Raw genomic sequence first — 24937 nt, forward strand, 5'->3', positions numbered from 1 at the left:
AGCACAACACCCAGGGTGCCTGCAGCACTCCCTCTGGCACTATTTGCAAGCTTGCTTGAAGTCAAGGGGCAGGTGGAGATGGCCGGGGTGGGAGGGAACAGGATTAAAATACTTGTTAGAAAAGGATCTAAAAATAAACACCTTACTCAAAACTGATCAGCGCATGCTCTCTCAACAACATACCAACTGCTGAAGATGCAAAGTGTTACTACTAGCTGATATTTTCAGAGTTCTGCATTAACACAGTTCAATTCTACTCACAGATAAATTGAAAGTTCCTTTGAGACCTACCTGAAGGTAAAGCTAAAGGTGTATACATCAAGCTAAAAGTGTATTGACTAACCAAGACTCAGATAAAACTGATCCAAAGTAAAAACACACAACCAAAATGACACGTTCAGTCCACAGGTTTAAGGCAGGTCTTCATGTGAGTTTCAACTGTTCATGGCACTTGGTGCAATACATTTTGTTCTGTATTTTTGTCACAAGAACAAACATGAAGTGATTCTGTCATAAGATATCGCACAGGCCTCTGTGCAATTTCCAAGGCAGTTCACCGCCTAGTACAAGAGTGAGCACTAGGAAATATTTAAAGTGGTTCAGTCCCTGTTCAGAAGGCTGAAAACACATATTACTCTGGCAATTTAAGTTTCTGAACCCCGCTTTGACAAGGCAATATGAATGCAGGTGGGACCTTTGCAGAGGAGAGGAGTGACTCTCTTTCTCTCCCACAGCTTCTCCTATTTACAGACACAAAAAGGGATTCCAGATGTTTGATGGTCTCCCCTTCTGTGTCAGCATCTTGGAACCTGTTCTGTTGCCAGGCTCAAAACTGCTCTGTCTTTCAGAACAGCGTTGATTGTCTAACAGAGAGAATATACATTTATTTGCTGCATTAAAACATTCGGCAGCTTACCTGAACGCCAGGGCTCACAGGAACAGGGTACATCATATTAGGTGCAAAACAAACAGGCTGGGTGTAGACAGGAGTAGGCTGCTGATGGCCCACCATCGAGGGGCTGGGCTGAGCTTGTGGACGGGGTGAGGTTGGTGTAGTAGAAGGTTTAGGCTGCCAAAAGAAAGAGGACAGATGAAGCCGTTGAGTTGTGAGCAAGCACTTCACAGGTCCATCAGAGGTGCATCAAGGCTTATTTCCGATACTCACCTGAGCAAATGACCGAGGGTTGAATTCCTTCGCGTTCGGATTCAGTGTTGATTTTCTAACTTGTCTGGAAATAGAAGACAAAGGTGATGCATGTCATGTTTTCCCCCACTGCAAAGCTTCTTTCTTGAATGGAGCTGAATACATGCCCCTTTCTATTTGCTAGTAGAGACAAAACTTGTTAAGGCTTCAAATTTGTATGGAAGCAGGAGAGGCCAGAATTCTACATTTAAGTGCAACATCTAAGAAAATAAAGCCAACCAAAGCACATCTGTTTAAAGTGGAACTGGTACTCACAATGGGAGAAAAACTTATTGCAACAGATTAAGTAACAACACTGGGAGGCTGACCCACCCTGCATGGTTCTAAAATAGGAGCCTCTACAATAGTATCACTCCCTGCAGAATATAACCTGTTCTTTTTCAATAATATGAGCGCAGTTGGGGGAAACCCAAGCATCCCTCACCACCACAGGTTCACCTAAGGCCTTGTGTAAATCTACAGCACTATATAAATAAAGCATAATAATAATAATAATAATAATAATAATAATAATAATAATAAGAAGAAGGCCGCTGGCCCTACTAGAATGGTCTTGTGAAGTGGCCATGGCACCTACTTTGCCCATTCTTCTCTTCCCTCCCTGTTGGAACATGCCTACAAACTGGAAACCAGTTGTCTTCTCTAGTCACTGATTTACAGACTTTTCCCCACCATCAGATAATACAATATTTTGAAACCCCGAGTAGTTTCAATGGTGTTAGCAGAGCCTTCACAGAGGAACGACTGATATCAATGTTTTCCAAATGAGGAATACAGAAGAAAATGCCCATTATCATTGGATCCCCTGGGCTACTATCCCCCTGCAAGGCACTGACATAACTGAGTAAAGGGTTGGGAGGTGAGGATTACTTACTCAGTGGTGTCCTTTTTCTCCTCTTTCTCTTCTTTCTCCTGCTTTCCCGCAGGGCTAGAGGTCTGTACACCTTGCGAGGTCACCTCAGGCCCTTGCTTCGGCTCTGCATTGCCACTAGTTGGTGAAATACTGGGGCTGTTAGGCTTGCTGCTGCCACCGCTGGTTGAGGTGGCATTGCTACCGGTTTCAACTACAGAGTCTTTACAGCTGGAGTCAGTCTTCTCCTTTGGAACTTCTCTAGATTTTTCACCATCTCGGTTCTTGCTTAACAGCTGTTCCACCGTTTCTGAAGTGGAACTTGGTTGTAACTTCAGGGGGGTGGGAGAGAGAAAATAATAAGCCTTTTAAGAAGTACTTACTAAGTGAGAAAAGCAAAGCAAAGTCATGCTCTATAAACAATCAGGGTTTTGCAAACTATTTCCCAGAGACCCTATTTTAAAATGAGATGTATTGTTTTTTTCAAGAAGAACACTGAGTTATGCACAGCCATACGTACAGACTATAAATATTGGGTTGTTTTAAAACAGTGCATCTAGGTTTCTGAAAAAAATCAAGAGAAGTCACTCAGGTTTCTGCCAAAATTCCATCCACCAGAATATTATGGACTTCTTTTTAGAATACAAACGTACTTCCAAAATGCAACGCACTAACTGAGCAGACTTGTCTGAAAACACATGCATCGCACAAGTATTTTCATCAGACTGGCTGTTCTTTGTGGAGGGTCCACTTGGTTGCAAACTCATGCCTTCCACTCAGGGATGCCCTCAAATCTTCCACACTTTTTTTAAAAGAGGGAGAATGTGACACGATGCATTGATACCATCTAATCGGCCACAGCTGCCTTTAGTGACAAAGCAGCAAAGGCACTTACCCTGAAGTCATTCTTGAATTTCTTCAAGTCATCAATCTGTTTTCTATGTTCTAGTACAGCCGGAGAAACACCTGACAGATAACATATACTGTGTTATAACAACTGATCAATGGCATGGAGTCAGCACGTATTTGGGGCGACGGGGGCAGATGAGAGAAACAGAAGAATCAAAAGCAAGCTAAGGACTTCCAACCCAGAACAGGAGGACAGCAATTGGGAGCGTTGCCTAGGCTGGGGCAGGCGGAGAGAAAGCCCCGAAAGTGTTCAGTGGAAACTATAATCCAGTCACAACCCAAGAGGCCCAAGGGGGATCAAGCAGCTGGAGCAACAGAAAAACTGGTGTAATCTGCAAAGTAAGCTTTTCCTTTATATTTCTTTCTTTATTTCCACTGTGTGCACATAAATATTTGAGGGCTGTCTGTCATTTTATTTCCCCCAAACTTGTAAGGAACACAGAAATCATCCCCATGTTGAAGTGGGAGGAGGTTAACTTAGGAACGGTGTTCTGGGCCTAGCTGCACTGGGAAATCTCCTGCTATGGGACCAGATGCTTAGAACAGCTGTCCTCTTTTGACCAAACTGGACGCACTCAGATTCTAGGGAAGAACCAGAAATCATGCAGCATTGAAGGTCTTCTCAGACATCAACTTCCACCATCCCCAACCAGCGGCTACGCCAGCTAAGGCTTCTGGGACTTGCAGTCAAGCAACACCTGGAGGGCCATGTGACTCCCACCCCGATTCCCCTGCTCTAGGGGAACGTCTCCCTACAGGCCCCTCGCAATCATTATATACTTTACGTAACTCAAACTGCAGAGCTTCCAAGATTCCTACTCTGTTCTGAAGCCAAACCGAGAACCTTCTGTGTCATGAGCTCTATGAGGTTACAGTCTCCTTCATATGCATGAACTACAGGGTCACCATGAAATAGCAGAATGATGTAGAAACAGTGTTCAAAATGGACCCCCCCCCAAAAAAAAAAAATAGAAGGGGGAAGGAAGACATCTCTTTGAAGAAACAAGTTTTGCATACTACTGGAAGGCTAGATTCGGAAGAAGAGGAGAGTGCATGGAAACAGCAGTACCATCAGGTGTGCACTGCCTCCATTAATGCAGAAATGTCCAGTCTGCCATGTTTTCACACATCATGGCAAGTGTGCCATTGTCCTCTGCTCTTCCTAAGCAGCCCAGCCTACATCTTGAACCTGCAGAACTGTGGCTCTTGTAGAGTGAGCACTGACTATCCCCATCTTCAGGGCTGGAGGCAGTTTGCTTCAAGGCCCCCCCAGGCCCATTTGGGTGATACCTTTTTCCAGCTCCAAAGGCAAACAAGGCAAAAGGTTACATAGCGCAGAAATACTACAAAGGTTTCTCCTTGCCTTAGGGAAAAGAGCCATCTCTGCCCTTCCTTCACCTGCGAAGACCACTTGATGCACACTTGCTCACATATTCCTGTACCTGCAATTCAGAGGTGATGCCTCTGGACTCAGAAAAGAATGTATGGAGTATCCTGGACTGTCTGCTCTATCGTGAAAGTAATAAACCCTCCACTGTGCATTTACAGTTACAGTTGTACAAGTTTCACTGCAAGTCAAACAATTTATGAGCCAATAAACAGCAGCTGAAACACTGTTTTGATGCCAAGATCTACATCCCAAATACAGCACATCAAAGGAACAGGAAACTATCCTAAGAAGCTTAGTAAAACAAAGTTCTGAACACAATCAGCAAAAGTGCTTTCCAAAAGTTAATTCCAATGAACACCTGAAGGAACATTTCCTTCTCTTCACACCAATAACACCTGCAACTAAGATCCCCCTTAGGGTTTCTTTCCTCCTACAAAACTAGGGCGGGATACATACCGCCATTTAGTACGTATAGGATACGTACTAGGGTTAGGAAGGGGCGGTGCTTCCGCACCCCCCTAACCCTAGTACGTATCCTATACGTACAAGATGGCGGTGCCCCTTCCACATGGGCGCCGCCATCTTTACGTATCGGACGCTGAGCGTCCGTACGTGTCGCAGCCTTTATGACGTAGCGAGTGCGCCCCTGGCGCCTCGCTACGTCACAAACGCGACTGAAAAAGAAGCTCCATTTTGGAGCTTCTTTTTCGGTCCGCGCCGTCTGAAGGCTCCGGCTCCCCCACGGACCTACCGGCGGCAGCGGCAGACCGCCGCAAAGCGGCGGTTTGTACCCCACCTAAGTCAACTTCCCTAAGTGTTTCTGTGACTGAAACGTATTTAAATCAAAAAGATCAGCACAGAATGTAAACTATTTGTCCCAACGGTGCTCTTAAGGCTCTGAATCTTACCTTTGCATTCAGGTTTGCTAAAACTAGGAGACATTTCACTTGGCTTTTGATGTTCTTTCGTTCCTGCAGGAGAAGAACTCTGCCTCTGGTCCTGAAGCCTGGAATCTTTAGCTAGAAAAGGAAGCCAGCATTATATTAGCTGTCCACCTTAAGCAGCCTATTTGAGGTTTCATATATGAAAAGCATTCTAATAATTCTAGCCATCACTAGCTGTATATTTGGAAAGGAGAGAAGCAGGTAGTAAGTTTGAAGATTTGCAAACTGAAAGCCGGCACAACTCCTGCGCCAAGGCAATTTGCTTGACATGAGCCATATTTCTCAGGAAGGGAAAAAAGCAACATCCTGAAACTAAAGAGACTTTTGAAGAGTAATTTGTCATTCAATACATTTTTGCAAAGGCCTCGGCAAATTAAATCAATATTGTCTCTTCCAGAATATGCATAGAACAATCTGATTAAAAAATACTGTTGTTTTACTGTATTCAAATATTAATCTGGGAAGTTGAAAGAAGGCCAGAGTAATTATCAGCTAAGCAAACACAGGGCACAATCTTTTCTTGCTCACTGAGGTTTTTGTGTATTTGTGTTTGTTTGTTTGTTTGTTTAACCAGCAATTCAGAAAATGTGTAGATGCCTCTAGACCCCCCCCCCAAGAGATTCTCATTCTTCTCTTAACTCACCCTGTTCGCTCTCCAACAAAGAGGACATAAGACTACATTATGATGAGAGCAGAGACTTATTCTCCACATCCTTAAACACATAAGCAGTTTTTAGACCATGGCACGTCTTTACATTTCTAGTCAGACTTAGAACAGGACAAGACTTTGGAAAGGGCTTTTTACCTTCGGCAGATGGGGTACCTGCTCTATTGGAGGCAGGGCTGGCAGGGGTAGGAGAGGCAGCTGGAAGAGGCACAGCTACAGCTTCTGCCAGAGTAGAGCCAGCTTGGGGAGAAGAGAGAGTTGGCCCCGAGGGCACACCTCCAACACTACTCTGCTTTGGAGACCGGGGCCTGTGTGCTTTAGGGGATGACCTAGTAACTAGGAACAGAAGAAAAGATACACCATTGCAATGCACCACAGCTGTTTTGCACTCATAAAAGTGAAACCAAATACCATGCCTGTGTCGAGCTTACAAAATTGTTAGCAAAAACCTATTTCCCTTCCTCGGAAATTCCCCAGATTTTTGAGATGCAGCTTCCCTCCCCCAGCAACAAGTGTTTCTTGCATTGTATGTTCTGGGATACAGTACAAAAAAAAATCCCTCTGCTTTGATTAACTGACTGCACTGAAGCAGAAGACTATAGGCATGGAGCTTTGGAAATAGTCAAAGGAGGAGGACTCACAGAGCCCTCGCCTGTTCCAAAATCTGCTTCCGCAATGGAAGAAATACCAAGCTCTGCTTCCCAAGTGTACTTGGCACCCAAGTACATAGAACAAGGAAGTGGAAGGAAAGAAATGGCTCCTGTTTGGCTTAATAAGCATACGCAGATATGTTTAGTCCTTGAGGTACGATCCTATGCCCAGGCTCCTGGGGGAACCCACCAATTTATTGATTGATTTCTTTATTTCATCCTGCTCCAGATCCAAAGCTCTCAGGATGGCTTAAAATACTCACTAGGGAACTAGAAAAGTGTTTCAAGTTAGGCTCCAAAATTCTGATTATCAGAGGAGCAGGAAAAAAACTAACTTGCCTGTCACTCCAGCCTTTCCCAACCTTTTTACCTTAGAGGAACCCTTAAATAATTTTCAGGTCTCAGGGAATCCCTGCATAGAAATTACTGTATCAGCTAAAAAAAGTCCTTATTTTTTTCAATCACAATTTCTCATGGAGCCCATAGCAACCTTTTCCTAGAGCCCTAGGGTCCCGCAGAACCCTGGCTGAGAAAACTCCACTCCCGAGGAGGACAGAACATACAGTGCGCACTCAATACCTGCCTACCCATTCCACAGATGCCTCCTTCAGAGAGAGAACAGCGGACACCTTATGACAGTCCAGTTTCAAAATGCCAGTTATAACCTTTTGTTTCTAGCCAGGCAAAGTAAATAGGTAACCAAAAGCAGTCCCACCTGATAACAGACATAGGCACGCACATTTTAGCCAAGAAACACAAGCCAGTTTCAACATCAAAACCCCAACGACAGCTTTCTGTGGAAAGCTAAACTTTACTTACCCCCCATGACCACTGATGACCATGTCCCACTTGAAGGGCTGCCTCGGGCCGACGAAGGTGTAGTGGCTTCTCCTGGCACATTGTGAGAGACAAATTCTAAGCCACTTGAAATCATACCCCTACCCGCAGACACTCTGTGGCCTCGAGGGTGCCGCTGTGCCTTAGGAGACATCCGTGGAGGTCCTTGAAAAAGCAACACACACACACCCTAAACTGTGAACACCACAAAACACCCCCTTTCCTCCGTCACATTCCACCGATACAACATGTTTTCAGTACATCGCCACATTGGGCCGTATATAGTTCAGGTAACAGCCTCCTCTCCCTTGGTATTGACATTACAAAAACTGCAAAAGGAAAGTATGAAACCAAGCAAGATGGCAAATTAGGACACCATCTACCTGAAACATTTCCTGTATACACATACTCCATTTAAAAAACAAACAAAAACAAAACAAAATGGGAGGTGTGGACAAGATTCGCTGAGAAAATCCATGTGACGTTTTGCCTCAACATCTGTGACCCAACGGCTCTTGCTAAGATTCTATTAAAATCCAAACTCATCACTATTTGGGATTGTTCTAGGCAAGCCTTCCCAAGCCCAGTGTTCTTGAACTGTGCTGGAACAACTCTCATTGCCCTTGGTCAGCATGGCAAATCCTCCGTCAGCCAATGGTTGTGTTGGCTGGGAATGATAGGAACTGTAGCTATCACACCCAGAGGATGCCAGGCTGGGGATGCCTGTTCTCTGCAAGTACAGAAGGGCTAGAAGATGGAAAATTTACTGTTTTCAAAACAATTTCTAGAGGGATTTCAAGATTTGCCTTGAGTTTATACATTTTGTCATATTTTTGAAGGAAGGCAATGTTCTACCATCAAACAGTCTGACATAGGATTCATGCTCATCAAGAAGGCACATGCATCACATGCAACTGAAAGATGTTCAGTTAGCTGCCACTGAAAAGGTTCAGTTTGTGAGTCCCACCTGGAAGAACACAAGCCTTTCCCTTCCTGCCCTGTGACAACCTTTGCGTTCTTAAACACAACCAAACAGACTGAGCAAAGCCATACCAAACGCAAACACAATGAAGCCTCCTCTGATTCTAGCCAGTCTTTCACAGAATACAATGTAAAGAGGGTTTTCTAGGGATCAATCATAACAGGATAAAATTTTTGCCTGATTCATGTAAAGGCACTAAGCATCATCCTAGAAATTTGCCCTGGCCTTTAACAGGAGCTACTGTGAAACTGTGGATGTAAGACTGCCAGCTCCTTAACTAGGTTTAAATGGGATCAGAAGGGGTCCTAACAATCCTGTGAAGTTTCACCAATATTACCCGCAATAGCCTTAATAATATCTGAGTGTTATACTAGCATGGATATTCATTGCATTTTATTTAAGCCCAAGGAATTCTAGTCAGTTTTTCCCAAGGATTTGAAACCAGCTTCAAACGCTGGTTAAAAACAAAGCCTAGTTAGCCCTGACCACCCTTAATGGCTGTGCCAATGCTACCCTTTAACCATGGCCATAGCCTACAAGAGCATGTGCCCCTGCAAACGTGGTTAAAGTGTTCACAAGTGTTACATTTATATGGGCTCTGCACAACACAAATGTATGACAAAGCTGAGTTCATTTTTCACCTCCCGAGAAAGCTCCCGCCATTGCGATTGTGATTTTGTGAAGTGCGCCCTTAAAAAAACAAAAGAGGTCAACAGAAATAAGCAGAGAATAAAAACAAAACCAACCACTTTCTGAAGTGCACGAATTATAGGTTCAAGTAATGAAGGGAACATTTTCCAAACTATAATTCACAAGGAGAAGGGGGGAAACACAAAGACAAACGAAAACTCATGAACAAACAAAATTGTGGTATTTGTACCTTCTGAAGACATGCGTTTAGGCATAGTAGAGACAGGAGCTGGAGAGCCATGAGCAGAGGGGTGAGACGGGGGCCTGGAGGGCCGCGAGGGGGGCCTGGAGGGCGGCCTTGTAGGGGTGGCTGCCCGAGGTGGAAGAGTGTTGGGACCTGACGGGTAGCGAGAAGGTGGGCGAGAGGAAGGAGATGGGCAAGGCGATGGCCAGGGAACACCTGACAGAACAAATGATATGAAGGAAAGCATAAAAACTAAAGAAAAAAATATGGGGGAAAAAACAGGGAGGGGAAAGTAAAAAATGACAAAAATGATTTCTCATACTTCTTTTTCCTTTCCTTTTTAACCCATTGGGGATTTCTACAGGCCCATGCAAACAGGGAAAGAAAGTCCCAAAAAGTTATTCCACCCTGATTTTAGGACACGTCAATTTGTAAATGGAGTTCCATTTTCAGGCAGAGTTCCCCCCAATGGGTTAAAGTCAGGATCTGCGAATACTACTGTGGAAGAGACAATGACGTATAAATCAGTCAAGCTATATACAGTAGACCTCATAGATATAAACAACGCCATTGGTGGCAAGGAAGGCTGGAGTGGGTAGCTCACTCCCTTGCCATGTGAAGCATGACTGTACCAACTTGCCTGGCATAAAGGGAGTTGACTTACTTGGCACACTTGTTACTTAGGCATGGAGGTACGAGCAGCTACCAAAAGGTTACATTAAAGAAGCTGAGCGCTTTGACCACTAGATCTAACATGTTCAAATGTGAAGACCAGTGAAAACAACAAAAGTTCTCCCAAGAAAGAGAGTTGTGTTCAGTATCTGACATTTGCTTCCATTGTGCCCTTTCAAGAATGGAGTCATTCAGAATTTGAGCGGAAGAGGAAATTGGTCCACAAGCCTCAGCTTAGTCCTTTATTCTTGGGCCACCAGAGCGCTCCTCTAGAGGGCATTGTTTTCAAACCCAAGCAACATTCCTTATGAAAAGTGCAAGGTGTTGGATCTTCCATACCATAAAGCCATGAAAGGACAAAAGACATGAACAGCTGAGTGCAAGCTTTGTTCATCTGAATGGGACCCACTTCATGGGAATGTAGTCCCACAAAAGGAAAAAGAAAACAAGACAACAGCAGCTCTTAGTGAGCAGCAAGTCCCATTTTTGACTTTCAACCTTTATTTTGGGCTGCTAGCTAGCTGCAGGTCAAACATGCTGCCAACACCACTTACCTTAAGTCACTGCACAGCCCAGGCCTTCTCTCCCCAGCTCCACACTTGTGTTATTAATTTATTGATTTGGAGAAATTTGGACCCTGTCACATATCTCCAAGGGGTCTTCTCCCATGCTCTTGACAGTGTAAAACACAACGCAAACGCATGCCAAAGTCCGAGTGGATTGTGTGTTACAGTTTCTCCATGCTGATCTTGAAAGTTAACTCTTCAGGAAACAGAACTAAAAATGGAGCTGCTCAACAAAGCTGGCACAACTACTGATCTGTCCGGAACTGGTTTCCCATACACTCAAGACAGCTGCACATAGTACCAGGGATACCGGAAGGAGTGCTCAATAGCCGGTTTACATGGTATGGAGTTAAGCCAGAGAAAAGGCTGCTGGATAGCTTTTCATTCCCCTATAACCAACTGAATGTCAAGCTTTGGGCGGGGAATATGTAGCTGGGACTATTGCACTAGAAGTGGCCACAGAATTGTCTTCCAAGCAACAGGGACTCACAGGCTATTTTCAAAGGGAGGCTGGACTCTGAGCTGGAAGGTAATTCCCTTTCTAAATAAACTGTGTATATATATCAGGTTATATCCATGGGCACATCTCCTTCTATAAAACTTTAGATTTTCACTATTTTGTGCTGAGAAGCCATCAGGGGGAAAAACATTTCCAAGAGTTACTGCCACAGTGGTCCAGTAATGACAAACTTCTTTTACACAGGCTTGCTTACTGAAGTAACAAGGGATACTTGCCTCCATTAACTACTCTTTGGTCTGCTCCCGAATTTGAACTGTAGTCTGATGAGTAAGACCCAGATCTTGAAATTGGTGGGCCTGATCCTGACTGGCCCACCCGCGTCGAAGTCTGCCTTCCAGTTCCCCAGGAAAGGACATCCCTATTCCGCTGTCCAGGTGGAATGTATTTGTTGTCCCTGAAAGCAAGCCGGGGGCCAGGGAAGAGCAGGAGGAGGTAAGAGACAGGATGCTATTTCAGTCCATTTACTACTGAGGGCAAGTCTGGGCACAGGGAAATGACTGAATTTTCAGGGGGGAAAAGAGAGCATTGCATCTTTTTCATATAGGATATACTATTCAAAAAATGTCAAAGACAAACCCTGTACATTTGTCAAATGGCTTCAAATCAGGAAACAAGAAACTATTGCCAGACAACACAGAAAAGGGAAAAAAAAAATCACACTACAGCTCTTTAACTACTGGGAGTTAAGAGATTTAACTGCAGGTTGCAAAAGTTACTTGGAAGTAAAAAATACTTCAACATTCAGAATTCCCTGTTTTCATACAACTACAATAGAAGATATTCCAATGAATGCATATCAAGAAAATACACCAAAGACATGGGATATAATTTCCCCAATCTAAGGCCCTGCAGATATGTTGTCTTACACCCATCATCCACAGCCATAAACCAGCCAGCCAACCAATGAATCCCGGCACCCCTTTTCCCAAATACCTGGGTGCCACACCATGGCCCTCACGCTCATTTACATGTCTCTGAACAGCCGTGTATTTTTCTTCCTCTGACCGGTCATCATTCTCCAAAGCAGCTCGAGCTTTGTACTGAGCACTTGATTCAATTTCTTCCGCTAACTGGGTTGCTCTGGCTTCCCGTTTTAAAAATTCTTCTGAGTTATCCCTTTCTAGGGGTACCCTAAAAGAAAGAAAAAAAGAAAAGAAGAGACAAAAGAGAGACCAGATTGATTTTAAGTCGAGATTCCTTTCAAGACAAATATTCCAGAGGTCAACTGGATAAAAGTCACAGCATCAGGGGAACCAAGCGGTGATATGATGTTTTAATACATCCTTTTTTGGAAAGCGAGAAGGCTCTCCATCTGATTTATTTATTATCATTGCAATGACCAAGTTTAAAAGGCCAATTTGAAGAGATGTGTCTTTGTAGCTGGCTAAAAACAGTGAGAGCAAGACATGACCAAAGCTCTGAGGGGACTGCATTACACATTCTAGGAGCAATGCAGGAGAAAGACTTCTCCCATGTGCCTGCAAGTATGCCCCTGTAGCTATGATATTCTCAAGACGGCTTCTCCTGAAGAGCTTAATATCTAAGACATGTTCAAAATGGGATGGATGGTCCCTTATACAGCAAGGCCCCAAGCTGTTCAAGGTTAAAAACAACTGGCAACCATCCTAAGCCTAAAACACTAACATAGAAAATCACCAGGACTACCGTCATCAATATCAAAATCACAGCACACATTACAACTTACGTATATGAAGATAAACTGCTGTCATAAGTTGACACGATGCCGTAGTTTTCTTCATTGTATCGAAACATGTCGTTAGGATCCCATCCATTGGACTAGAAGACAGAACATATTTAGCATTTAAAATAGCACAAAAGAAAAATGCTTCCTCCAGTGCAAGAATGGGCAGACTGACAGAGAGGACGGGAACAGACCTAAGTGACCGGTTCCTCAAGAGCCTAGATTCTGACACGGTAAAAGAGGAATCTGAAATATGTCTGTAGGAGGGGGCGAGTTCCTAGAGAACCTTAACAATTCCTATTCCTCTAACTTAAAAACTCCAAACATCTCAAAAGTGAGCAAATATCACATTTTTAAAGGCCCCTTCACTTTAAACATAAAAAGATTAACAAAACTCTGTTTTGACCAGTTTCCACTGTCATTAATGGACTTTCCATGTTCTGACTCTCAACAGAATTTCCCTTCAAATGTGTTTTATGTGAAAGACGCACTTCAGTGGTGCTAGGGCCAGAGGGCAGGGAAGAGCATACACAGAGAATTCTCTTCTTGGGACAGTGAATGTTAAAAGTAAAATAACGTCACACTCCTTGGATATTTTTGCTTCATATTCGACCCCCTCACGCCACGTCCCTAGATGTCAACCCAAGGGGAGCTGTGCTTACAACATCAGTTTCTAAGGCTTCAAGTTCATCTGCAACTATGCCTTCGCCACCATCCCAAGGCTCGAGATCCTTTTCTTTGTGTTCACCATTAACTTTAGCACTGATTGAAGAATCTGTAAAAGCATCTGTAATTGAGTAGAAAGGTATAAAAATAGTGTCAGTGGACAGCTAATCTTCTGAAGGATGTTTTCATTTGCTCTACTATAAAGAAAGTGCTGTGTGTGTTCTTGCACAAGAGCACATTAAGAAAAGGCCCTGTAAGTCCTATACGTCTGCCCAGGGGCATACACTATTAAGTGCAATGGGGCATATTCCCAATTAAGGATATATAAGACTCAGAGCTTGGAAAGGTTACTTTTTGGAGTACAACATCCAGAATCCACCACCCAGTATAACCAGTAACCTTTGCAGCTCTGACAGAATGGCATCCTAAGCACACTGGCACAGCACCATCCCCATGAGCATCGAGACTGCCCTTTTCACAGCCCTACAGTCTTCTGTGTCTACCATGAAGTAAGACAAGGGAAAAACCCCAGCTGCAGAGAACAAAAGTATCCCATGGGCAATCTGGTTGTTTCCTCCTTTTGTAAGTCTAGAAAGGGTATTATCACAGCTAAAAGATGCAATAGGGTCAGAATTTGTTCTAGAAGCAGTAAGAGGCAGTATATTGAAAAGGGTAAAAATGATTTCATTCAACTAGAACTGGCAGAGATAATGTGCAATTCTGTGACAGCAGAGGCATTCCTGCAACAAAAAAAACTTTAGTATCTGCTGTGGAATATTAACACAACGGTTTTCAAGCTTTCTACAAGCATTTTCCAGGGGGATCTGCATGCCAAGTATCCACAAGCATGAGCTACTGAACTAATGAACACAAGTCTGGGCATAAACTGGGATTTCCTGATAAATCTCAGGATAAATTGCAAGCAGCAAGCTGTAATTTTAAAAAACTATAATTTAAAACATTCCACCACAGCTAACCATGTTCTTATCATTTCCCACTCAGCCTTAGGGTTCTTCGCTTGTAACTTAAAAGTAGCCGTTGGGTGCCTTTGATCTGGACTTTCTGCACCTCCTCTGGCCAGTTTTATATCAAAACTCCCTGATCCTTAACTCAGAATTATATTTTTATAAGGAAGTACAACGGTGTCTCCTTAATTCATCATTTTTGCACCCGATTCTCTTCACCCAGCCACTATTTTGCAACTTCAGAACTATGCTGTTATATTTAAAGTCACTCCTGCAGGCCTGAAGTCTGTTCACCTGTAGCTAGGGCACACTGCCTGTTTAACAAGAGTTCCTTTAACAAGAGTTACTAGTGCCGCACATGATCTGAAAATACAACGTCCAGACCATCTGACACATCCCCGTGGCTGTGCAATGCATAGGAAGGCCAGCAGAGGAGGTCAGGAAAGCCCTTCACATGTGACTAGCCTTATCACCAAGAAGCCCCTTCTAAGCTTCTAAGGAACCCCAGGGTTTCCCAGAATCCATTTTTTAAAACCACCAGACCATTGCGTGTGGCATTTTAAATTTTAGAAAATCAAAACAGCAAGAGAGAAAACTCCAGGTTCTGGAAGAAAGAATTCATTGTGGTTCCAATGTGATTCCAACATGGACCTTCTTCAGGGACCCTTCAGAATAACAACAACAGTCTAAGAGTATGGTGAATGCTTTCCCATACACACACATTTCTCCGGTGGCCAAACTATGGAACGTGGTAACAGGAGAGACTGTGCTTTGTACATATTAGATCTAAGCCCAGTTACAAGATCACATTGCAAGCAAAAGGGTGTGTGGAAACCTGACATAGGAGGCAGGCTCTTGGTGTTGAAGAAGGGAAGCATTTGCATCTGTGAAATGTTGTATTCCAAGCAGTCTGCAAATGATGGAACAGAAACACCAGAAACATTTTTGCATCTATCTCTTTCCTAGTAACTGCTGGAACTCCAGTGAAGTGAGTAATAGTAATATTTTGAAATTTAGAACACTACATATGCAATACCAGATTTTTGCACACTACATTAACTGATCCAAAAGAATTAGTAATAACCTTCTTCCTTCCTCCCTCCCTCCCTCCCTCCCTTCTCCACAAGAAAGAGAGAGATAAGGGGGGAATATTTCATTCATGGTCATTGAAGTGGGCTCAGATCCCCGAATTACACAAAAACACTCACAGAAAGGTGGGGACAGTCAATGATTGTATTTCAGGGCAGTTGAAAGGTAGTAAGGGGTAGGTAGCCCACAGTAGGCCATTTGTGAGAACACAATTTAAATCCACAGAAAGAAGACTTGGGGATGAAGCTACTATAAAGACTGACCACATCAAAAGAACAGCTACATTTGGCACAACTCCCCCAAGTATTGCTGCTAAATAACCACAGTAATCCCTAGATGGGTGCAGATCATGCCTCCTTTTCCATCCCACATTCCAGCTGAGTTCTGGAAATACTGACAATTCAACCTCCTTACACTTCCTCTTGAACCTGCATAACAAAGGGTCTTCGAGTAACATGGCTAGCCTATTATGATATTTTTGGGTATTCTGTGGTGGTTGGGGAATTGTAGCTGAAGTCTGTGCAGGGGCCAGCCAGTGCCTCTCCCAAGAAAACAGCTTACTAATATTCGAATACTGATTCATGGTGTTACAGCACGCATGATTCCTAGCACCAGAATGCCACAAGTGATGTTATACATATCTTACACACTACATTTCAAAAATACAGCATTATGCCAAGTCAAGGTGCAGAAGTAGAAGACCGCCAAATCAATTACCTGTTTCTGAAGGAACTACAACAGACATAGGAAGAAAAAGAAAATAAAAACAAGTCAGATCATTACACAAATGCGAATCCAAGCATTTTGCATTTCTCTCATCCACCCAATAAACAATTGCCTTTCCAAACATTTTGACATATCTTTCATGCTTTGAATGCTGATAGCAGTGACCTCAGAATTCCAGACAGGTTATCTAGTCATGCAGAGGCCATGTGATCCTCTCCTCACTGTACTATAAAGACACACAAATAGCCACACACAACTGACGCAGGACAAGAAGTCAGGAGCCCTGTGCTTCATGGTTCATCATATTGTGCGAACATGGGCAGCTACCTTTCTCTGGTTTGTTTCTTTTTTAAAAAATGGGGGAGGGAAGGAAGGAACAGCAGAAGCAGCTGCCAGTCTGACTTTTTCCTCTGGTTTGCTGAAGGAAAAATAAGTCCAAGAAGGGAAGCTGCTCCCACTTCTATGGCACAGTAAATATTCTGCTGCTCCAGCTGCAAGTGACAGTGACCAAGCAGCAGGCATCCCCACACTACGGAGGCATGGCACACCAGGGTCCTGTAGGTTCCCAGTTTGCCCTGCCATACCAATTTGCCTAGAGCCCTTCAGAATCTGAAGGAAGCTAAAGGCATCAGCAAAACCAATGAGCTTTTCTGTGCAGCAAAGGCACTGGAAAGTTAAAAACTGCACCAGAAAAATAGAACAGATAAAAAGGATAGCAAAAGTCATCTCAATAGTCCAGCCAACTTGGCCAGGAACATAAACCACAACCCTGCCACTAGTCACCAGTTTCGGCATACCCAGATAGGAATACATCAGATATTAAATTCTAAAAAAGGACAGGCATTGTGTAGGACACCATATGAAAACCATTGCCCCAGAAGGATAGCTAGATGCTGTTACCCACCAAGTGTTCTAATATCAAGAGTTCACTTTAAAAGCGTGAAAATCATGGTAAGCCAAACAAGTATTTTCCTGCACACTGTACAATGAGGCAGGGAAGAGACACTGTTGGGTGGTGAAAATGTAACCGATCTGAGTTGTACATAGCCAAACCAGTAAACCTATGGCTCAATTCACATGATCCTCCACATTGTGGCTTCAGAATTGAAAGCAGCAGCGGGGTCACACTTGATTCTTTCCTCTATTTCCTGGCTTTGTTTAACCATCTTTTACCAAGAAACCCAAACTAACAATTGGTAGTTAGCACTGCCTTCAAACTAGGTGTGCAAACCTATTTCAAATAATTGTTTTGAATAATTATTTGAAGAAGAGTGCTTTAAATAATTTGTCCTGTTGAAGTATCCTGGCAAACTACAACCAAGGAGCTGGGGGACAGGAACACAGCACCCAAGACTATGGTATGTTCTCTGTTGTCCAGATCAGTCTCTCCAGTCCCCATACTGGATCACAGTTCCCATTGCAACAACCACTGACTATGCCAGCTGGGGCTGATAGGTGCTGGAGCCCAGCAATTGGAGGGCACCAAATGGGGCACTTGAAACCATGGGTTGATGGCTCAAGAGCCTGTAAAATAATTATTCTGGAATAAAGTAAATAAAGTGAAATACAGTTGGGTCCACTGTCAGATCTTATCCTTTACGACAGAAGGAATTCTAATTGTCACAGGACGACTGGTTTTTGACGCAACCGCAGCACAGGCGTCTTCCTCATTCCTCAATCTGGGCACCAGGCTTATCATTTTTCTGAACAGAACAGTCAGCTGTCTTGCACTTCCTCTTCTCAGCACCCAACTAGTCATAGCAGAGAAAAGGACCTCTATAAATTATGAGGAGTAAATGCCAGAGTCTCAGGAATGCCACTGTTATACAAAAGCATTTCCCGTTGAACTAGTCCAAGAAAGACTAAGAGGTGGGCTAGCAGGCACAGATCTAATACAGTTGAATCACTCATCTTGGCAAGACAGCTCCTTTTCTTTATCACCAAACCTTTGAACCTCAACGGGTTACTTTTAGCAAGGGCATGTCTAATCTCTAGAGCATTTCTCTCTTTGAGTCTTATTTTAAAGACAACATTAGCAATTGACATTAAGGCTATCAAGTGGTACTGGCTCCCTAGAAAACCTCTAGAATAACAAAGATCCCTCTCCCCCCCCCAAATAATTAATAAGCTAGCACTTTATATAACAGGAATCCCTGTATGATCTTGACTTCAGACATGCAAGTTCTTTAAAACCGTTGTTCAGAGTTTTAGCTTATTTATGACTTTACCACATTTATTCACCTGCTTACCTGTCTGTTTTTTTCCTCTCTCTTATAAATCCAGTCTTGATTTGACCTTCAACCAAGCCTCCCTATCAATAAGTTACTATCACCCCTTCTCTATAAATGCATACAAGTTCTGCCAGCTCCTTTCCTAAACCACACTAAAGATAGCTGCAACTAGAACCTGAATGCCTGGATTAAATTCAAACTATCTGCCACCTCCACTGCATGACTCCATAATATGGGAAGAGCTGCAGCTATGCTGCTATGAAAATATGGCTCACAGGATTCTTCTTCCCTTTCTCATAGGTTACAAGATGCTTTTTTCAAATGTTGTAGGAAGTGATGTTGAAGGCTGCAAGTTGTTGCATCCCTTCTGAGAAGTTTCAAATCCTGGCTGCTTCAATGGTACTGTATCTGGAGAGTTCAGTAACTCAATGACAAAGCAGATGCTCTGGATGGACATGGCTTCAAAGTTAATCCCATTATCTCTAAAGAGGGAAAAGCAGACAGTACTGATCTATATTTACTAATGCTCTGATTCTATATTACCAGCTCCTTACATCCTAAATCAGAAACAAAAAATCTCAGCTTGTAATAACCTTTTAGCATGTGAAGCTACTTTTAAAAGCCATTCTGAGATACAGTAAAAATTTACCTCTTCGTGCATAACTGGTATCTGTGTCTTTGAAATGCACCATAACAAAATCCGAAGACTTGAACAAAATGCTCTCTATTATGTCTTCTCGCTTGGGCCCAAGACTAGATTCTCCAGTTTTCCGATGAGCTGCATCAAGCACTAAATCACACTGAAATACAAGGAGAACTTAATTAGTCATCGTTTTCCGGAAGCAAGCTTGATGGGAAAGCATTAAGAGTCAAAAGTGGTCTTTAAAAAAACACATTTTCCAAAACTGAAATGCTGAAGTGTGTCAGAAAGTTTACTTTGACAGTCAGCAGTTCAGCAAACTAGTTCTTACTGCCACTGCTCTTAAAGTTTGTCTATGGTAAAGATGTAATGTCAACACTCAGCATATTGTGGCCTACAAAATCAGAAGCCAGCTTCAAGAATGCACGTGCCTTTCCCCTTTCACTCCATGCAGAAACCCTTTTGTAATATCTCTATAATTCCTTTAATTCGGCACACGGTAGAGAGTTTTATCCCATTTTAGATTTCTTGTTGATATGTATGGACATCATGATCCTATTGTGTCTATATGGATATTTGGTCATTATCGTAGTCTATCTTTGTACTGGCTTTATGCCGTAATAATTAATGATTATAAAAAAGGCATCATTAGACAGCCAGCTATTTTAACTTTCCTCAAAAGACTGCCTGAAAGAGAGATCTTAATACTCCTAGGTTAGAGTTCATGCTGTAGCAAAGAATAAACCTAAACAGTGTAAACACAAAAGGGGAAAGAGAAACATACACGGTGTCAACCAAAGGATCCTGATCCCATTCCTAAATTCTCAACAGGTAAAGTTAGAACTGTTTAACTGTTACATGCTACTAGGACATTGGAGAAAACAGTCACAACTCAAGTTGCACAAGTTAATGGGCGTCAGTATTACAATACACACTCTTGTTTTCATCTGCTTGCCTTCAGTTTCCAGCAATTATTCTCATATGAAGAGTAGATAACCTGGTGACCACTAGGTGTTTTGGATTACAGCTCCCATAATCCACAACTATTAGGCACACTGGCTGGGAATGATGGAAGTAGTAGTCCAAAACATATGGAGGGCACCATAGTGGTTTCATCTAATATAAGCTGCTGGTGCTCTGATATACCAACCACAAAACCCATCTCCATACCAGTACAATCCTTTATAAATACAACCATATACAATCAGATACAACCACTCTCCACACCAGATACAATCTTTTAGGTTTCTTTAACTTTCAGTCTACCAGATGGGACATTTTAGTAATTCAGAGTCACATTCTGTTGCAGAACTCACACAGAACTAGACCGGCAAGATAGGCCTTTGACAACATTGTTACCTCAAGAGTTTTCAGCGACGTTCCTCCGCTTCACCTGCCTCCCACAAAATGATTAGGACAAAAATTGCCACAACAAACCCACTGCATTTTGCCCCTCTTTGTACCAAGGAAAAGAATGCCTCAGTAGAGGTGGTTTTGTCTTGGGGAAGAAAAATCATCCCCCCCCCCCATTCCATTACCGCTGGGCCCTCCTGGAAATATATATGCAAAAGGAGCTGTTTTCCTTAATGTTTTCCTTCTTTTTTTGCAGAAAAGGTTAGCTGCTAAAAAACGTTCTGCCTCATGTGAACATGTGTTTTCTAGTCATGGTTTTTCAGTACTGTGGAATACTTTTCATTCCATACTCACAAACTCTGTGGTCATGTGGCAGTGATCCCCCTTGAGGTACACTGGAATTCCCAGAGGTTCTGAAAATACCCCAGAAGTGACTCCATGCAGGTTGGGCTTTCCTTCCCCCCCCCCCCCCCCAATCCATGTGAATGAGGATATTCTTTCCAAGAAGAATGCAGAGAACACTTAAGACTAGGAATTCCATATTAATGTATTCTATGTACTGGTACTTTGAAGTGAAAGCCAGGAAGAGTAAACCCCACACAATTTTTTCAGCCGCCAAGAAAGTCACAATGTACAACAGGATCATAGAAAACGTGAAATGCCTTTACCTTAGAACTGTAAGTTTTAAAAATGCCTTCAAATATATTGCCATTTTTCACTTGTACTTCACATTTTGAGCCCTATATGGGGGTGGAAAAGGATTCATTAAGAGGAATTCTCGTGGCACTACAGGGATTAGAAGACAAAACACTGCGCAGGAGAGAAATGCTACATCAAGCAGTTTAGATAACTACACAAAAGCTCTTAACTACACTTCCAGGCATGGTCTCCATCCATTCCCCTCCCCAGGGCCTAATAAATCTTTTGTTGTTTTATTCAGTATACCTCACCCCAAAGAGGCTTGGTCTACAAAAAAGCCTACTATCGCTAAAAGAGAACCAAGCACAGCCACATTTGTCCCTCTCTCGCCCTATGCTGACTTATTCGGATGCGTCATTCATTCATAATTTCACTTTCTAGACAGATATGCAAGGCAGTTTACATAAAACCAGCCTCCCCCCCAAAAAAATCAGGCATAAATATAACCTAAAAACAAAAACAAACTATCCAAGACAATAAAATACAATACAAAACATACAGAATAATGTACAATAGAACCAAGGTTCTAAAATGGATTGCTTGTCTTTCCTGCCCATCTAAAAGCACACAGTGAGAGGAGGCCATTCCACATCATCGGGGCCAAAACTAAAAGGGCCTTCTGCTTGGGGGTCCACTCGCCTGATCTCAAATAGCAGTGGGAGGGTCTCCAAAGTGGAACAAGGTCCCAGGGAGACTCATGTGGAGATGGGCAGAGATACCAAGGTCCAGAGGTCAGCTGAGAGAGATATGTGTTACATGTGCATGGCCCTTCCCTTCAAGAAGCTCAGGGCAGCATTTTTGCCTAGGGTTTGCCATAAAGACAGGAGCAATAACTTGCCTGGCCAAGTGCTGGGCTTTATGGCTGAAAGGGAATTCGAGACTGGGCTGTCACAAGTCCCAGTTTTGAGAAACAAGCAAGGTAGCATCATTAACATCATCATTATCATCATCAGGAATCAGTAAGATAATGTCAGATAATGTGGCATGTTCCAAATAGTGTCACTTTTTGTAATCTATTTGGATCCTCTCTATAGATCCTAGCATTCAGATATACTGTCACCTAACCCCACTGGGACCACAGCTGTTTTCTTTTCCCAAAGGTGGCATCATTGTCATCATCATCATCATCATCATTTCTCTAAAGGCAAATCCAATGCAGTAACTACTATACAATACTGAAGTGTCTTACAACGATCCAAAAGGGTGCTCAGGTTTGGACTTTCGGGCTCTCTGAAATCAGTCAATGTACAACATGCAGCATTGCAACAAACATTTCAGTTTACATCACCTGCTTGCAAATACACAATGGATGCACAACTGAAAAGGACCAGCCACTCAGTCTTTTTGGTCTGCACAAGAAGACATGGACTGTGTATGCCTATATTTTAAACCATAACTTAGTATGCAGAATGAAATTTCAGTTTTGGCTTAAAATATGTAGCCACAGAGGACAAACCTCAGCCAGCCCCACAATAAAGAGACAATACACAACATTCTTGCCAAGACAGTTCTCAGATGCAATTACAAGTAAAGCATGCTAAAAAAGAAAAGATTTAGCCATAACTTACAACAACTGATGTGAGTATGTGAACCATTCGCATATTTGCATATATGCCTTGAAAAGAAATCTGAAAAAGAAGAAAGTTTTGGTAGACATGAAAGCGCAGCTGTACACCGCAACGTCTCAGGCCAACAGGGGAGAAAAGCAAGAAGCAAGTTCAACAGACTGACCCACACAGCCCTACTCACTTGCCTAGCCAAGTGCCTAAAGGTATGTGTTGGTTTTGATCCAGTGACTGGTCAAATGATGTTCAAACATTGGGAGAGCATTACAAGTCAGAAGAGATTCTGCTACAGTTGCGCTCCTGGCCTCTTGGTAGGCTTCCCAAAGGCAACTACTGGCTGGCCAGTGTGCGACTAAACCACTGGACTAGATAGGTCTTTGGACTGATCCAACATGGTGCTTCTTGGGCCCTGAACAGATTTAATATTCTCTGCTAGTTTAAAAATGAACAAACTGGGTAACTGCAATTATGAAATGAAGTCAAATTGTTTGGAACTGTAATCAAATACCACATTTTTATTATACTTCTCTCTCAAGAGGCTACACAGCAACTCCATTTGAATTCCGTAGCAACTTTGAGTTAGGAACTGAACCAGGACCAAAACCAGAGTCTAAAAAGCAAACTGGTAACCAGGGCAATTGGATGTTTGTTGTATGATCCACTTACTATGCGCCTACCAGTATTTGGAGATTTCTATCTCTAAGAGCAGTCTCACACAGACAAGAAGAGAGCATAATTTTTTTAAAAACCCAAACAAACCTTAAGTTGCCATCCTGAAATATTTGACAACATTTGACCATATTTCTGACAATAGCCAACTGACAGTATTTTGCTGCCCAGGTGACCCTGTGCCAATTCGATTCCGCCACCCGCTGTGCCAATATGAAACGCATCAAGCCTGGCTTCAACCACATTTTCAGGCAAGTATGACAAAAACAGAACATGGCACTGGACAGATCCAGCCTCCTACAGTCTTCACCACTGCCCCCCTTTGTAACAGCTACTTTTCCAGTCTTATGGTTGTCAAGGTATTTATCTGATGTAAGTTTAAATAAACGTTGGCAATGCCTTACGCAATCTCCAAAGCCGCACTAAATAAGATTTCTTGCAGATGGGAGTCAGGACGCCAGTGCCCAGCCCCACTCTATGGCCAATTGAGTTCTGTGTATGAGTAAGAAGAATTCAGTGTGTGTATATGTAAAATTTGAAAAGTTAAGCAACTCTGCCTAAATTAACATACTTCATGCAGTTTGTATAATTCATGTTTCTTGGTACAGGACAGTGATTGCTAAACCATGGAGTACATGCAGATTCCAGGAAATTGCCTCCTTCATGCTTACTGCCTATATATATTCATCACTAACCTCACTTTAACCTTCCTATTGTTTTACATAACAACAAGCAAGATGAACACTGAAATGTCTTAGCTTTAGATTCCTGAAAAGACAAGGATAAATATCCCAATTGAGAGTTGAACAACTAGTTATTTTACAGTAAGCACAGAACATAGAACTATATCTTTTTTAGAAAGTGACTTGACAGTCAATGAAAAAAATCCTGTTAAGATCTTAATATACTGCTTTGGCTCCTTGCACAAGGCAACTATGTGCTCTACCGGTGTACTACAGAAAGGAAAAGGAAGGAGAAAGAGAGATGCCACAAGCCTACTCCTGATGACAATCACAACACCAATTGTTAGCTTTCACACAATGTGAAGATGGTGCCTGCAGTCTATGTTGAGAACCTCAGGATGGACTTTTGCCAACTACACAATTTAAGGACAAATATACCTACATTGCCTATCTGTGATCTGTCTTCAGGCAATTCTACCAAATGTGAAAGGTCGCCCACGCTGCTGCTTTTGGTGGGCCTGCACATACGGACATGTAGCAAAGTTGAACCGGTTTCCATTGCGCCATCAACTCTACTCTCATGAGCCAGACAGGAAGAAAAATGAAATGTCCATCATAGTTTCTGGACCGATCGACTGAGAGTCCTCCTCTCTGAGATGTCCCTTATTATCTAGATGTCACCTAGCCTTGGCTACACTGAAGCCCACTGGGTTTGTGACATCATCCATTATCTCATGTTAGGCAGCATTAAGGCCATCTTAATCTGACTTATCTGTAACTTCCTTCACAATACATTTGGTTGAAAGGCAACAAAACCTTTGCTCTCCTCACCTTTCCCAAATTAGGAAAAACTGAGAGGGGAGAATTATCAAGGAAGTGTAGAA

General features: G+C 42.8%; 1 protein-coding gene across 5 annotated transcripts in view; it reads right to left on the reverse strand.

The window, feature by feature from the left end:
- The window catches only part of ATXN2 (ataxin 2), a 52394-nt gene that overhangs the window by 11517 nt on the left and 15940 nt on the right, over window positions 1-24937 (reverse strand). For 3 of the 5 annotated variants that reach the window (XM_089489826.1, XM_089489825.1, XM_089489824.1), the window contains 16 exons: window positions 22705-22764; window positions 21106-21177; window positions 19094-19244; window positions 16205-16219; window positions 13430-13554; window positions 12771-12862; window positions 11999-12196; window positions 11281-11459; window positions 9314-9523; window positions 7434-7616; window positions 6103-6300; window positions 5262-5372; window positions 2950-3020; window positions 2079-2386; window positions 1166-1229; window positions 917-1069 (listed from right to left, as the gene is read on the reverse strand). In XM_089489826.1, coding sequence (XP_089345952.1) covers window positions 917-1069; window positions 1166-1229; window positions 2079-2386; window positions 2950-3020; window positions 5262-5372; window positions 6103-6300; window positions 7434-7616; window positions 9314-9523; window positions 11281-11459; window positions 11999-12196; window positions 12771-12862; window positions 13430-13554; window positions 16205-16219; window positions 19094-19244; window positions 21106-21177; window positions 22705-22737 — 2163 coding nt within the window. In that variant the 5' untranslated portion in view covers window positions 22738-22764. The remainder of the gene's footprint in view (window positions 1-916; window positions 1070-1165; window positions 1230-2078; window positions 2387-2949; window positions 3021-5261; window positions 5373-6102; window positions 6301-7433; window positions 7617-9313; window positions 9524-11280; window positions 11460-11998; window positions 12197-12770; window positions 12863-13429; window positions 13555-16204; window positions 16220-19093; window positions 19245-21105; window positions 21178-22704; window positions 22765-24937) is intronic. The other 2 variants (XM_089489827.1, XM_089489828.1) reach the window with 2 other exon arrangements.

The sequence above is a fragment of the Sceloporus occidentalis genome, unplaced genomic scaffold, assembly GCF_023333645.1.
Source record: "Sceloporus occidentalis isolate IW3139 unplaced genomic scaffold, rSceOcc1.0.p SCAF_41, whole genome shotgun sequence".
NCBI lineage: Eukaryota > Metazoa > Chordata > Lepidosauria > Squamata > Phrynosomatidae > Sceloporus > Sceloporus occidentalis.